Consider the following 13,826-nt stretch of genomic DNA (forward strand, 5'->3'; position numbering starts at 1 on the left):
TGCGCAATCCACTTCTTCAGGTGACAGGAGTATTAGACATCCGGATCTAGAAATAAATAATGGAAGGAAGGGGGGAGAGAAAAACGATAAAAAAGGAGGGGGAAAAGAGAAAAAATAAAAAGAGACAGTGAGTAGATGGTTCAAATAGTTACAACAGGCTGATTTGAACCATCTACTCACTGTCTCTTCTTTTTTCTGCTATCCCTCCTCTCTTTTCACTTTTTCTCTCTCCCCCTCCCCCCCCGCCACTTCCCTTATTTATTCTTGGATGTGGACTTCTACTACTCCTGTCATCTGAAGAAGTGGGTTGCGCCCATGGAAGCTCATGATACCATCTACATGAATTATTAGTCTTTAAGGTGCTACTAGTCTATTTGTTGTGTTGTAAGTTTTTTTTTTAATAACAAAGTATAAGACAGAGGGAAAATCTTACCAATATCATGTTCTTAGCATAAATTAATCTTCCCTAGAAAGTATCTATATTCTTATTCAAAATAAGATCTATTTGGAATTATTTTAGAATTTGTTGTAATTAAGATGATGATCACCATAAAATTATCAGTAAGAAACTAAAAATCACCATGGCCCTGATTTTTAAACTTGGGTGTTGTTACCAGATTTGCCCAATACTCTGGGGTATGCTCATGGTCATTTATCAGGGTTACCCTTATGGGACTGGGGGAAGGTTAACAGTTCTATCAGTGTGCTGTTGGTGCTTACTTGGGCTCTCATATGGAGCTGAATTCTCCCTGCTGCCAATTCCCCCTCCCACTGGAGCTCTCCTGCAGGAACTAGGTTCCTCAGGATGGGGTTCTTACCACCTTGGCAACACACACAGACACTCACACCCACTAACAGAGCACGTCTGAGAGGACTGGGTACTCAGCACTCACAAGCTGACCCCCTCATATGTCCCTGGACTCAGCTGGCTGGGTTTCACAGCAATGCCACACTGCACCCTCATGTGCCTTTGGACTCCGTGTGCTGGATTAAACAGCACTTTAAGCTGCCATCCTCATAAGCCCCCAGGTTCAGCACCCCCTATCCCCACTTTCACATCACAGTCATTCACTGGTAAACCACATGATGAGCAAACCCCACAGGATTTTAGGCACTACAGGGATCTTTTGCTTGGGTACAAGAAGCGTTGTTGCAGAGCAAATGGGGAAGCCAAAACAACACCCCTTAAGGAAGAGTGAGCAAAAGAGAAAGAAAGAGAGAGAAGCAACCAGTTTAACAATGAAAGTGATTTATTTCTGAGTAGTGAATAGATATCAAAAGGTTACAATATTAAATCTAACAATTACAATATTAAATCTAAATTGAAACTGATTACAAATGTTAGGTAACCATATAACAGTTTACACAGGACAGGGTCAGGAGGCTATGCTTAGAGAGATAGTTGATGGGAGGGAGAAAGAGAGAGAGAGAGAGAGAGAGAGAGAGAGACCTCACCACTCCACGGAGCTTGCACTGATCAGGGTTCCCAGATGATGATGGTAGCCGGGGGTCCAGAGGGCAGGAGATAAGCAGGACAGAGCCCCCAGCACGATCAGACAGGAGATGAAGAAGTCTCAATGGAACTGATGCAGTTTAAGTCCAGGTATCAGAACAGTTTTCTTGGGGCAAGGATAGGAGTTTTTATAGGGATAGTTCAAAGAGAAAGAGGAGAGACAATAGAGACTGATTACCCCTGGTTATGGGTGATGTTCCTTGAACGAGCTCACAATGCAACTAGGCAGTTTCAGTATTTTAGATGTCAATAGGATCGTTACTAGATTTGGGTGTGAGCAGGCTTAGGTTCATTAGCATCTGGAGCAGGGATTTCCCATCAGGCAGTGCTTCTCTGCTTTCAGTGTCCCATAGTTCACTGCGGTTCCTGCCTTGGAAGAGCTGCTCTCCATTCTGTATGCTAATGAGATGTTCCTCTGTTCCATCTTTAATGCAAATGAGGCTGGGGTGTTTCCTTAATTATATCACCCTTGTCTGAAGCAGTTTAGGTGTGTCTTCCCCGGCCTTTTCATTGCTTTGTCTTTGATTCTAGCAGAGGCCTGAGGGAGGGGGATGGTTTTCCATGAGTGTCACTCCCTGGTTCCCCAAGAGCACAAGGCTGACAGGTGACCATGTTCTGGTTCCCCAAGAATCACAGAGCTGGTGGGTAACAGTGTCTAAATCATATGTAGGTGATTTGGTCTCTCAATGCCATTGAAGTTAGAAAGAGCTCAGCATGTGTGTAAATCAGGCAATGTATGTTTGTTTTTTGTTTGTTTGTTTGCTTGTTATGTGAAGAAGGTGCATTGCTGAGCAACAGAAAAAACAGATCAAAGGAAGCTTAGAGTAAATAAGACAAAGTGAAGAGAAATAAAGTCAGGATTGCATTCTAGTAGAAAAAGTGCATAACGTAATTGTGTGTATGCCAGGGTGCTGAAGTGAGTTGGTCAAGTACTGATTAGCCATCAGAGTATTCACAGGTTTTGTTATTTCTAAGCCATCTGGACTGTACATATCCTAGTGGCTGGAGATTTGTTTGTTTACTGAATTGTGGCTAGCTAACAACAGATGAGAAGGAAAAAATACTGAGACAAGTTGTTTATGTGCCAGTATACTACATGAGTTAGTGTGAAACCATTTTTATAAATTATCTCACTAATGTGAATAGCAGTGTCATTAAATCAATGCTACAAATTATTAGAATGAAAATGTTATACTGTTTCTAATTAATTTGTATTTTAGGAGATGGTAATAAAATTCATATGGCAAGGAGGTTGAGTATCAAAATGTGATCCAGAATGGATTCTCTTCTGTCCAGTATTTGGATGCATTTATTAAGACACCCAATTACCCAATGAAACAATTTACATTAAAGTGAAATCAACTGCTTCCACATATAATGCCAGCCTCTAACACACATTTTGCTGTGTGCTTTGTATGGGAGCAAAATAGCCGTGTCCTCCAAGGGAAATAACTTTGAGGCGACACACTCTTCTAAATCAGAAAACTAAATGTGGTGTTTCAGATAGAGATACATTTGTGATTATAAATCCCTTTCTATTCTTCAGGAATGGCAAGCTTATTGGTGAAAATGAAAAATATATTTTCAGAGGAAGCAATACAGAATTAACTATCCGAGATATCAGAAATATTGATGCAGGTCCTTACATTTGTGCAGCAAAAAATAAAGCAGGAAATGATAAAAAACAGACATTCCTCCAAGTTTTTGGTAAGTATTGCCTGGCATATACTGTCAATTGTTCTGTTGTTTTGTTAGTTATTTCATTGCAGTTGGTGGTAATATTTTTTATAAAAAACATACTGGAATAGATCTTCATTGTGTATATAATTAAGTCACTGGAACACTGCCATATATGCCATTTGAGAAATAGGTTTATATTGAGATCCAAATTTGATTTGTAGACCTCAATCCATGAAGGAGAATGAAGAATCTAGAAACCCAAATGAGGTTATAAAACTGGATTTGTAAGGTCCAAATGCCAGTTTACCTATATTACTCTTATTTATATATATATTTGTTAAATACAAGTAACCATTATGGTTAACAGTAGCAACTGAAATTGTAACTTATAAGTTCATATGGAATCTTGCCACCAGAAGGTGCCAATTGATGCAGCAGCCAACTTTGGCATTGTGGTACTAGGGATGTAAGTGACTAGTCGACTACTTAACTACCCAATCAATTTAGGTTTATTACATAGTTGTGTCACTTCTCCACTAGTGGCTTCCTCTTCCCCTCCTTTGCTGAGTCTATAGCAGAGGCAGGAAGTGGGAGGAGCAGCAACCAGTGCAAGGGGGAGCAGATCAAGTTAGTTCTCCCCCAACACTGTCACTGTGGGGGGAAGGAGAGTCAGAGGCGCAGTGGGTGAAATGATGCAAGCTGGAACTGAGCAGTCCCGGTTCACACTGCGTCTCAGAAGCCCCACCTCTGCTTTTTAAATGTAGTAAAAGATGGAAGGCTCTTACTTCATTTAAAAAGCAGAGCCACAGTGAATTCCCTTATTGACTAATTGAATAGTCAATGGAAATTCCATTCTTAACCACTATTTAACATACCTAAGTGGAATAAGGGAACCTTTTCTCTGCTGTTTGCCACTTTAATCTTTACTCCTGAATTTGATTTTGAAATTCTGTTATCTTCAACATCTGCTGAACAGCAATTCAGATACAGAACACTGAACTGGTAAATTATTAATTTTCTGTGGTTTCCTTTTAAAAGTTGGTTGTTGGATTATGAGAATATGTATGGATGGAAGGAGAGAAAACCTTGAATGTATAATCCTCCCCCACAAATAAAACCCCCCACAGGAGACTTAGCTTTTTAAATAAGGCATTTTTACTCCAGTGAAAATCATATAGAAGCAAGATTTTATTTTATTTATTTTATTATTTTTTTAAAATTGATTGGTTGATCTTAATATGCTTTATTGTTTGTAAGTATCACGGCTGTTCATAACTCTGACATGAAAGGGGTAGCTGCTAAAAAAAAACTCCTCAATATTACAGACTCTGTGACCTTGGACTGCAACTACTCAAATGCAAAAGCCCCTTGAAGGTAGGAAGAAGCACTTGGGAACTTCTCCCTGTGGGTAACCCCAACTCTTTAGTCCTCCCTTAGGAAAGAGCTTGAAAAGAAACTGTAATCTCTTAATATCTGACCTGCAGTTCAGGCACATGGACACACAACTTCTTGCCTTCTAGAACACAGGAATTAGATTGGAGTTGTTAAAAAGTGATTTTATTAACAAAATAAAGAGGATATATTTATAAAAGCAAACTTGGTTGCTAGGTGTTACATGACTAAAAAAAAGATTAAAGAACAGAGAAGAGAAACTAAATGTTCACATTTTTGTCAGCATGTGATGCTGCTGCCATAAAATCACATCACTTAGTTTTTAAATTAAAAATATAGTAGAGCAAAGCTCCCATGCACATTGGCCTTAGGGAAAAAAATCTGAAATCTGAAACTGCTTGACAATTACAATCCTGAAATTAACTAAATAAAAATAAAAAGTATTAATAATTATTTGTTGATATTAATACTCAGTATCAACAATTGAAATGCTTGAGGCAACAATGTTGAAGACAAATACAATGCTTCATTTTTTCAATTTATTTATTAAATCTAGATTTTTTTTCTACTTCTTGAAGCAAGCAATACTAATGATAATATCTACTCTATCTGTACAAAGCAACAGTAATCCGTCTCAAAGTGGATAGTCTGGGAAAGTGGAATCCACATCCCAACCAATGATCAGCCATGATCCCACTGCACTACTTCTGCAGGATGTTGGGAACATTGGTCAGTGTTAATGGATGTTGCCAGACCAAACAGTGCTGGATTTCAGAGGTACCAATGTACAGGTCCGACAGTCAACTACAGTACTCAAAAGTTAGCCTAAAGTGAGGCATTTCCTATCTGTGCAATCTTAATTAAAACCCCTTCTACATATGCATTATAACAGTCATTGGTTACGTGATCACAAGTAATTTTTTTCCCACAGGATTTCTGGCTCAGTTCACATGATGGATCTGCTATGTGGATAGAAGAGGCTTAGATAGTGAAGGAGACTATTGTTTTTAGGGCACTTTCCTCCTCTGTTTTCCTCTGAAGTTGAAAGGTGTGTGCTGTTTTCAGGCCTGGGATGGGTGAGCCTAAGTCCACCCGAGACTAAAGCCCCTTTTCCTGAACTAAGGGGAAGTTACCCCTAAGTCCAGGTCATAGTTGAGTTCTGGGAACAATAGTGGAGAAATCAGGAATGGAAATGAGGTCAAAAGTTAAAAATGAGAGAGCCAGAGTGTGGGACACTGAGCAGAGAACACCAGACTGAACTCACCAGTCATCAAAGGCATCCAGAGGGTCAGTAGAACTCTGTCTATAGATGTGATCAGATGAGAGACTGGAAATAGGTCCCACAATTACAGAGTATCCCTCCGTCCAGCTTTGTCCTATTATGATGGATGACTCTTTTGGCCATAGCCAGGGGAAGGTTGATGAGGTGATACAGATTTTTTTGTCAGGCCATGTGTATGACTCAGGAGGTGCAGGGAAAAGAGCAGCCAGAAACTCATTAAATGGGGTTGGTGGAGACAGAAGAGGGGCTGCAGCCTGACACACACTATGGAGATGAGTGCCAATGTCTCCATCTAACTGCAATAGGTGTAGGTGTCAGAGGAGTTCATCAACTACTATGGGTCATGCCCGTGTTCAAGGCTTCCTGCAGGAAATGCCAGCTGATATTCCTGGTGGGCCTTGGAACCAGAGTAGAGCACAGACAGGCCCAACAGGTTTCCTCATCATCTACAGGTGGCAGCAGGCCCTGCCACTTGATGAGCAGAACACAAGGGGAAGAAATGGATTAGATGATGCACGCGTGGTAAAGGTCTCCTCACTGCACACTTCAGAAGCAGGCCATATAGATGGCTCAGTTGACATGCTAAAGGCTGTGGGAGAACCATTCACTGATGGGGTCTGATTCTGAGTTTTGTTGAGCTGGGGAGCAGCCTCCTGCAGGGTTCACTCAAGGAAAGTGAGAGAAACAGGAGGCAAGACTGCTTTCAACTCTGGACACACGGGGTGGGCAGCCCCCATGCAGTGAGACCAATCCCACTACTCTCAGGGTATGTCTACACTAGCTTATTAGTTCGAGCTAGGTAAGCAAATGAGGGCAACTGGAGTTGTAAATGAAGCCCGGGATTTAAATATCGGACTAAGGGGGATTTAAAAATGGTGGCTCCCGGGAACATGCAAATGAAGCCCGGGATATTTAAATCCCAGGCTTCATTTGCAACTCCAGTTGCCCTCATTTGCCTACCTAGCTCAAACTAACAAGCTAGTGTAGACATACCCTCATTGTAGTCCAGCAGGACTCAGACTTTGATGGTAACAACTAGAACCAACTTCCCGTGCACCATCTGAATATGGAGATGGGAGTTTTCTGTTAGGGTTTCTGCAAGGTTGTTCTCCCCATCGGCAGCTGCTGCTTAATACCTGGTTAGAGGGTATGTCTACAGCTGTTATTCCAAATTAACTCCCATAGCGTCTACCCAAGCAAACCACTATTTCGAATTAAATCCAAAATAGCGGGGCGCTTAACTGGAGTTTGGTAAACCTCATTCTGTGAGGAGTAATGCCAAACTCGAATTACCTAATTCGGAATAAGCATTGTGTAGATGCTTAGTCCAAATTAGCTGGCCTCCCGCCTTCCCAGTTTTCCCTGGTGGCCACTCTGAGCCAAACCAGGAAAACTCTTCTCCCTCTCTCCCAGCCCTAGAGCCTTTAGAGGGGCAGACTCTGGCCACAGTGCCTGTGCCAGCTCCAAGCCTGCCAGCCCAGAGCCAGCAGTCACTGCCCCAACCCACTGGCCCCAAAACATGAGCCAGCTAGCCACTGGCAGCCAGCCCTCCACCACTCCACAGGAGCAGTCTGCCAGCTCCCAGGACCTTCTAGGGCCTGGAGAAGGTGGTCACCTTCCTGGTCCAGGGCAGAGATCAGGGTGTACCATACTCAAGTTTGGCAGATGCCCCCTACGTCCATGATCTCCGTACTAGACAGAGGAATGCAGCTGTCTGTCAGAGTAGCTGCCAGCTTGGCTACCAAAGGCCACATGCAAACCCAAGAGCTGGTTTGCATGAAAATCAAGTTGGTCCAGCAAACCCCCAACCCTGAGCTTCTCCTCCCGCTTCTTCCCCTCACCTCTCCCCTTCCAGGTCCCTTCTCCCAGGTTTCCCCCTCCCCTCTCCCACCCTCATTCCCACCCCAGTTTTGGTCAATAAAGAGAGTTTGTTTCTGGCAAGAAATGTATTTTTATTTGACATCAGGAAGGGGGGTTAGGAAGAGGTAAGTGGAAGGAGGGAGGAATGAGGCACAAGCCCCCAGTGGGGCAGACCAGGGAGGTTCTTAGTGCTCCTCAGGGTGGAAGCTTTCCTGCAGGGCCTGGATACTGACATCCCCCCCGATGGACCTCCCGGATGGCAGCCTGCAGAAAGTGCAGCCAGGCTCACAGCAACACATCCATGAGAAGCACCAGAGTGCCCTGGGGCAGCTCCGGCTCCCTGTTGCAGAGTGCGGTGGTGCCCCGAGTGAGGGCAAGCAGAGCAAGCAGAAACAAAATGCTTTTCTGTCCCTCATTGAGGAAAGCAAGCAAGCAGGGACACATGTGAACCGGTTGCCCAGGGGACAGGGGAAGGTGTGCCTTTAAGCACAGGCGTCAGATAGCCTCAGACAGCAGCCACACACAGACAGTCCTGACCTGATGCGCTGCCTGACTGGTTCTGGCTGGCCTTAAATCCGAATCTGTGTCCAGTCAGTGTGGATGCAGTATTTTGAATTAGCAAAATGCTAATTCAAGCTGCATTTTGTGTGTAGAGGCATTAATTCAAATTAGCTTAATTTGAATTAACTATTTCGAATTAAGATAACTCCAATTAACGCTGTAGTGTACACATACTCAGAGATTAGCTTTTAGGTCCTAAGGAAATTCTAAGGGTCCTGGACTAACACAATAGCTATGTGATCTAATATGTGTATTTAATTATATTAATCTTTCTACAGTTTCCAAGAAATGAGGGGAAACGAGAGAACCATGGCATCCAATACAAATTCCTTATCATATTCCACAAATATCTTCACGGTCTCGTATCATATTACCCTTTCACAATACCTTGCATAACACTTTTCCCTTTCTTCCATGTTGTTCCTTACACAAAGGGTGTGTCTAGACTACATGCCTCCTTCGACGGAGGCATGTAGATTAGCCAGATCGGAAGAGGGAAATGAAGCCGCGATTAAAATAATCGCGGCTTCATTTAAATTTAAATGGCTGCCCCGATCTGCCGATCAGCTGTTTGTCGGCAGATCGGGGGAGTCTGGACGCGATGCCCCGACAAAGAAGCCTTTCTTCATCGACACAGGTAAGCCTCGTGAAACCAGGTTTACCTGTGTCGATGAAGAAAGGCTTCTTTGTCGGGGCATCGCGTCCAGACTCCCCCGATCTGCCGACAAACAGCTGATCGGCAGATCGGGGCAGCCATTTAAATTTAAATGAAGCCGCGATTATTTTAATCGCGGCTTCATTTCCCTCTTCCGATCTGGCTAATCTACATGCCTCCGTCGAAGGAGGCATGTAGTCTAGACACACCCAAAGAGAAAGCTCCTAGTCAGAATATATTCAGAAAAATGAGGTTTGATAATGATTAGGAAGATAATTGCTGATTACTGGTCATAAGAGTGCACAAAGCCAATCTATGTGAAAACATACTTTTTTTTTAAAATGACCCTTGCAACCCTACTGCCTGCTTATCTGTCTCATCCGCCTGTTATTTATTTTTTCTTTAGAATGAAAAATGTTTGGGGCAGGGACTGTTATTTATTAATGTTTTCAGAGTATGCAATATAATGAAGCCCTGATAGGGTTGAAGACTGTCATTACCGCAGTATAAATCTTTAGTAGTAATATAAGTTACAACATGACACTTTTAAACTCCAGACTATGTCACTGACAAGGTAGTGAAGGTTTTAGAATGTTGTGCTTTCTGAGTTAACAAACCTATCTCTTTGCTTATCAATATAAAAGTTTGGATTCAGTCCACGAGTTAGAGGTTTTATTTTATTTAGCAATTACTTTGCTGTTATCCAGTCTACCAAAAGATGTTTTCTCCTTATATAAAATCCTGAAGTTGGAAAATTACAAAGCTTCTACCTTTACATTCTGGAATACAATATATTTTTTGATCTTTGCTAGGATTTTATTTCTGTTCTGTGTGATGAGACTTATATCAGGAAGATATCAGAAGCATGCTATTTCCCTCATAGGGGATCTATTGCTGATTATGAGCCAGTGCTGGTAATCTTTTTCTGTCATTCTGCTTCCCTGCCATAGTGTCTCTCTGTATTGATATTCAATACCACCTAGGAGTTCTCATCCAAATTAATGTTTAAGACTTGTGCCAAGGTTCTTCTTATGAATTCATTTGTATTTGATCCTTCCACTCCTGCTGGGACACATGGGTGTTAATTGCTTTTCTCTGCTTTTGTCATTTCCAAATATTTATTCTTATTTTGTTTTTGTTATTTCCAAATGTTTCTTCTTTCTGGACCTGCCTAGTTATATACTGATTTAAAAGATTTTATTCCTCTGCTTCTCTCCTCCCTTGTCATAACCTAGACCCCATTCTTAGAATCATAGAAGATTAGATTTGGAAGAGCCCTCGGGAAGTCATCTAGTCCAGCCCCCTGGCTCAAAGTGGACCAACACCAAATAAATGTTTTCAAACTTGCCTTATAGTTCTCCTTTGTGTCAAGGGCATTATCCTTTATATGAGATGCCTACCCAATGCTATAAGTGTCCTGACATAAATTACAAGACCACAAGTACTAATTACCATCCAAACCTCATATCAGACAAGTGACAATCCTCTTGACCATTTCTACAAAACTCTCCAACCTCTCAAACAAACCTAATCCCCTTTCCTGCATCATTAATTTTCAAAGATGGGAGTATTTGTTCACCTATAGTGAATGTATTAATGGGACCAGATTAAAAAAACACTAAGGGTATGTCTACACTACCCCCCCGAGTTCGAACTAGGGGAGGTAATGTAGTCATACGGAGTTGCAAAGGAAGCCCGGGATTTGAATTTCCCGGGCTTCATTTGCATAAAGCCGGCCGGCACCATTTTCAAATGCCAGCTAGGTCGGACCCCGTGCCGCGCGACTACACGCGGCATGGACTAGCTAGTTTGGATTAGGCTTCCTAATCCAAACTAACTGTACACCTCATTCCACGAGGCGTACAGCTAGTATGGATAGGAAGCCTAATCCGAACTAGCTAGTCCGTGCCGTGTGTAGCCGTGCGGCACGGGGTCCAACCTAGCCGGCATTTAAAAATGGCGCCGGCCGGCTTTATGCAAATGAAGCCCAGGAAATTCAAATCCCGGGCTTCCTTTGCAACTCCGTATGACTACATTACCCCCCCTAGTTCGAACTAGGGGGTAGTGTAGATATACCCTAACTCTAATTACATATGTTCCTATGATTTGTAACTGTATTACAGTACTTATTTCCTCTCTGGATATAGGGCTTATTTTTTGTTTCTGTTATTTCTTCTTTTGTTGCTTGCAGATGTCATTGTGATTGTTTTCAATGATGGGTTCAATTCATTTCAAAACGTTCTAAGAGAACATTTTTGTTCACAATGCTGCTTAAATGTTATACTGCAGAGAAAGATAAAATAGCCAGTGTTTATCATTCATTGTAAGAAATTTAGCAAAGCTTTCATTGTCATTACGCAGTTCCTTACATCTGATCTCAAACAGAAGAGATGTGAGGCAATCTGTGAAGGAATACTATGGCTAATATGTCCCTCTGCCCACTTTTTTCGGAGAGTGAGAGTATATAACTACCATCTCCTAGTTTACCTTTCTTAGACATAATACAACATATTCCAAACCCATTACTCTGAAAACAGTGTTCAAGAAGGAGCCTCAGCTCCCAAAAGGACCAAATAGAGATGCTGCAGTACATCTAATATGGGAGGTGCCCTTTGGGACATAATTATTCCCCCACTCTCACTTGCTTCATTTGTTCCAGATTTATCATCCACGCTGATTGAAGCCTGTACAGGTGGGCAATGTTTCCTCTGCACTTATTAAATTGGTTAAACTTCAGAGAAAAAAAACGAGGCCAATCAATACCTGATTAAACACTAGAAATCTTCCCAGAGGTAGGGATGTTAAATTTAGTTTAATCAACAAATTGACTAGTTGCTGGAATTTCCATCTATTAGTCGATTAGTTGATAAGCATGGGGAGCTGCAGCAGGATTAGCTCCTGGCCCTGGGAGCTAACTCCACTGCACTTCTGCTTTTTAAATGTATTAAGAGCTGTCAAGCTCTTAATACATTTAAAAGGCTGAAGCTAAGCATGGGGGACCCAGTATGTGCTCGGACAGCTGATTCCTGGCTTGCTCCAGGTCCCCCCTAAGATTTGATTTAAATAGATATTGGATAGATAGATGTTGGAAATGAGTGTTACAGATTTGAAAAGATTCCATATAATCTTCAATGAATACAGATAATGGATAATTGTTATTCAGTAGATAAAGTTTATTAGGGGTCTGTGGCCCCTGCTCGCTATACTCACCAATCCCCCTCTCTGGGGGTAGGTGGACCTGGCTCTCCTTGCAGCTGCCGGTCTCCCCTGAGGCTGCAGGAGACCTGGCTCTCTTCCTCTGACTGCAAGGGGGGAGGCAACATGTCCCCCATCTCCTCCTCCATGACAGAGGAGGCCTCAGGGCTCCATCCCCCCTCCGTGAAAGGGGAGAGTGTGTGGTTCTGTCCCCCCCAGGAGGGGAAAGGGTGTGCTGCTCTACCCTCCCACATGAGGGGAGAGGGCACGTGTGAAATTGAAATTTCAATTTCAACTACTACCTCCGCTCCCATGAGGGAGGAGGGTGCGTTGCTCCGGCCTCCCCCTGAGAGTGGGGGAAGCCATATGGCTCCCACCCCACTGCAGTACAGGGTAAGGAGGTGCTGAGAGAGAGGGAGGAGGCAGGGTGGCTGAGGGTGGAGGGAAGGGTTATGGGATGCAGAGTGATGCAGACCAGTAAGTGCTGTTTGTCTGGTGAATGTTCAGTTTCTTTGTCAATGCCCCATTTGTGATTTTTTTTTCTCACTAGGGTTTGTCCATTTTGCTTTCTGCATAATGTTTTTCACTTCAACTAAACTTGAGTGCAAGTCCTTTCTTTCCTTGCTTTTTTCATTTCAGACAGAACTCTCAGAAAGATCAAATTGTTAATACATTTTATAGTACGTGCTTTAGCATTTGTTGCAGAAGAAATTAACATAAATCTTCTGCTTTTCTGGATTAGCATCCCAAGATTCTGTGGTTTCATTAGTGGCATTCCTCGACAATTGGAGAGAGAACATTTACAGATTTTAAAAGTCTATTCTAGTTTTCCTATCCACTGTAGTCCTGATACCTTGCTGTGGAATAGATATATAGTACTCATTTTTATACTATCTTACTAACCTACCTGTATAATTAAAAGTTAAGCAAGTTTCATAATACATTGCAGACCTTTTGGTCAAAAGATCATAATTCACTAATGACCTATAAAAACAGAGCAATGAAATAATATCCTTTAGTCGCTTTCAAGCTTTTCTCCTTCTTAGTAATGACTTTCAGCTAGGAATGTTCCCTGATTAATCAGTAGTTAGTCCTTTAAATGTCAGCTGCTTTTGTCTAAAATGTCAAGTTCAAAGTTTTCCTCTTATAGTGGCCCACTGGAAGAAGGTCTTTATGAAGTTTAGAATGGAAGAACCCATAAAGATCAAGAAATTTGAGTTGCAAGGTTTAGAACATAAATCTCTTTGGGAAAATTGAATTGTTTGTCATGTATAAATTGATAAAAATACCCTGCTGTAATGACAAGCACACTTAATTCATTCTGGTCTACACTAGAGAGTTATTTTGAAATATGCCCCCCCCCACACACACACTTATTTCAAAATAATAAGTGGAGTGTCCACACTTCCAAGACTGTTGTTTTGAAATAACAGGATGGTTATTTCAAAATCTGTACTCCTGCCTTCCTTGAGGAATAATCTTATTTCAAACAGTTAGGGTATGTTTACACTGCACAGCTATTTTGAAATAAGCTATTCTGGAATAGCTACTCTACAGGGAAGCCTCAAAATTAGTCTGAGGTACGCTTCCCTAATGTACACATGGTATCTCAATTTAGAGCCCCAGAAGACACTGGGGAGGAATAACTTAGAATGGTGCTGATCAGACGCTATTTCAAAATAGCAGCA

At 42.1% G+C, this 13,826-nt stretch overlaps 1 protein-coding gene across 2 annotated transcripts in view; it reads left to right on the forward strand.

Moving 5' to 3' along the window:
* The window catches only part of NCAM2 (neural cell adhesion molecule 2), a 545,555-nt gene that overhangs the window by 311,166 nt on the left and 220,563 nt on the right, over nucleotides 1-13,826 (forward strand). For both annotated transcript variants that reach the window (XM_075910051.2, XM_006128839.5), the window contains exon 7: nucleotides 3,060-3,220. In XM_075910051.2, the coding sequence (XP_075766166.1) occupies nucleotides 3,060-3,220 (161 nt within the window). The remainder of the gene's footprint in view (nucleotides 1-3,059; nucleotides 3,221-13,826) is intronic.

The sequence above is a fragment of the Pelodiscus sinensis genome, chromosome 1, assembly GCF_052426305.1.
Source record: "Pelodiscus sinensis isolate ZL-2025 chromosome 1, ASM5242630v1, whole genome shotgun sequence".
NCBI classification, from domain to species: domain Eukaryota; kingdom Metazoa; phylum Chordata; order Testudines; family Trionychidae; genus Pelodiscus; species Pelodiscus sinensis.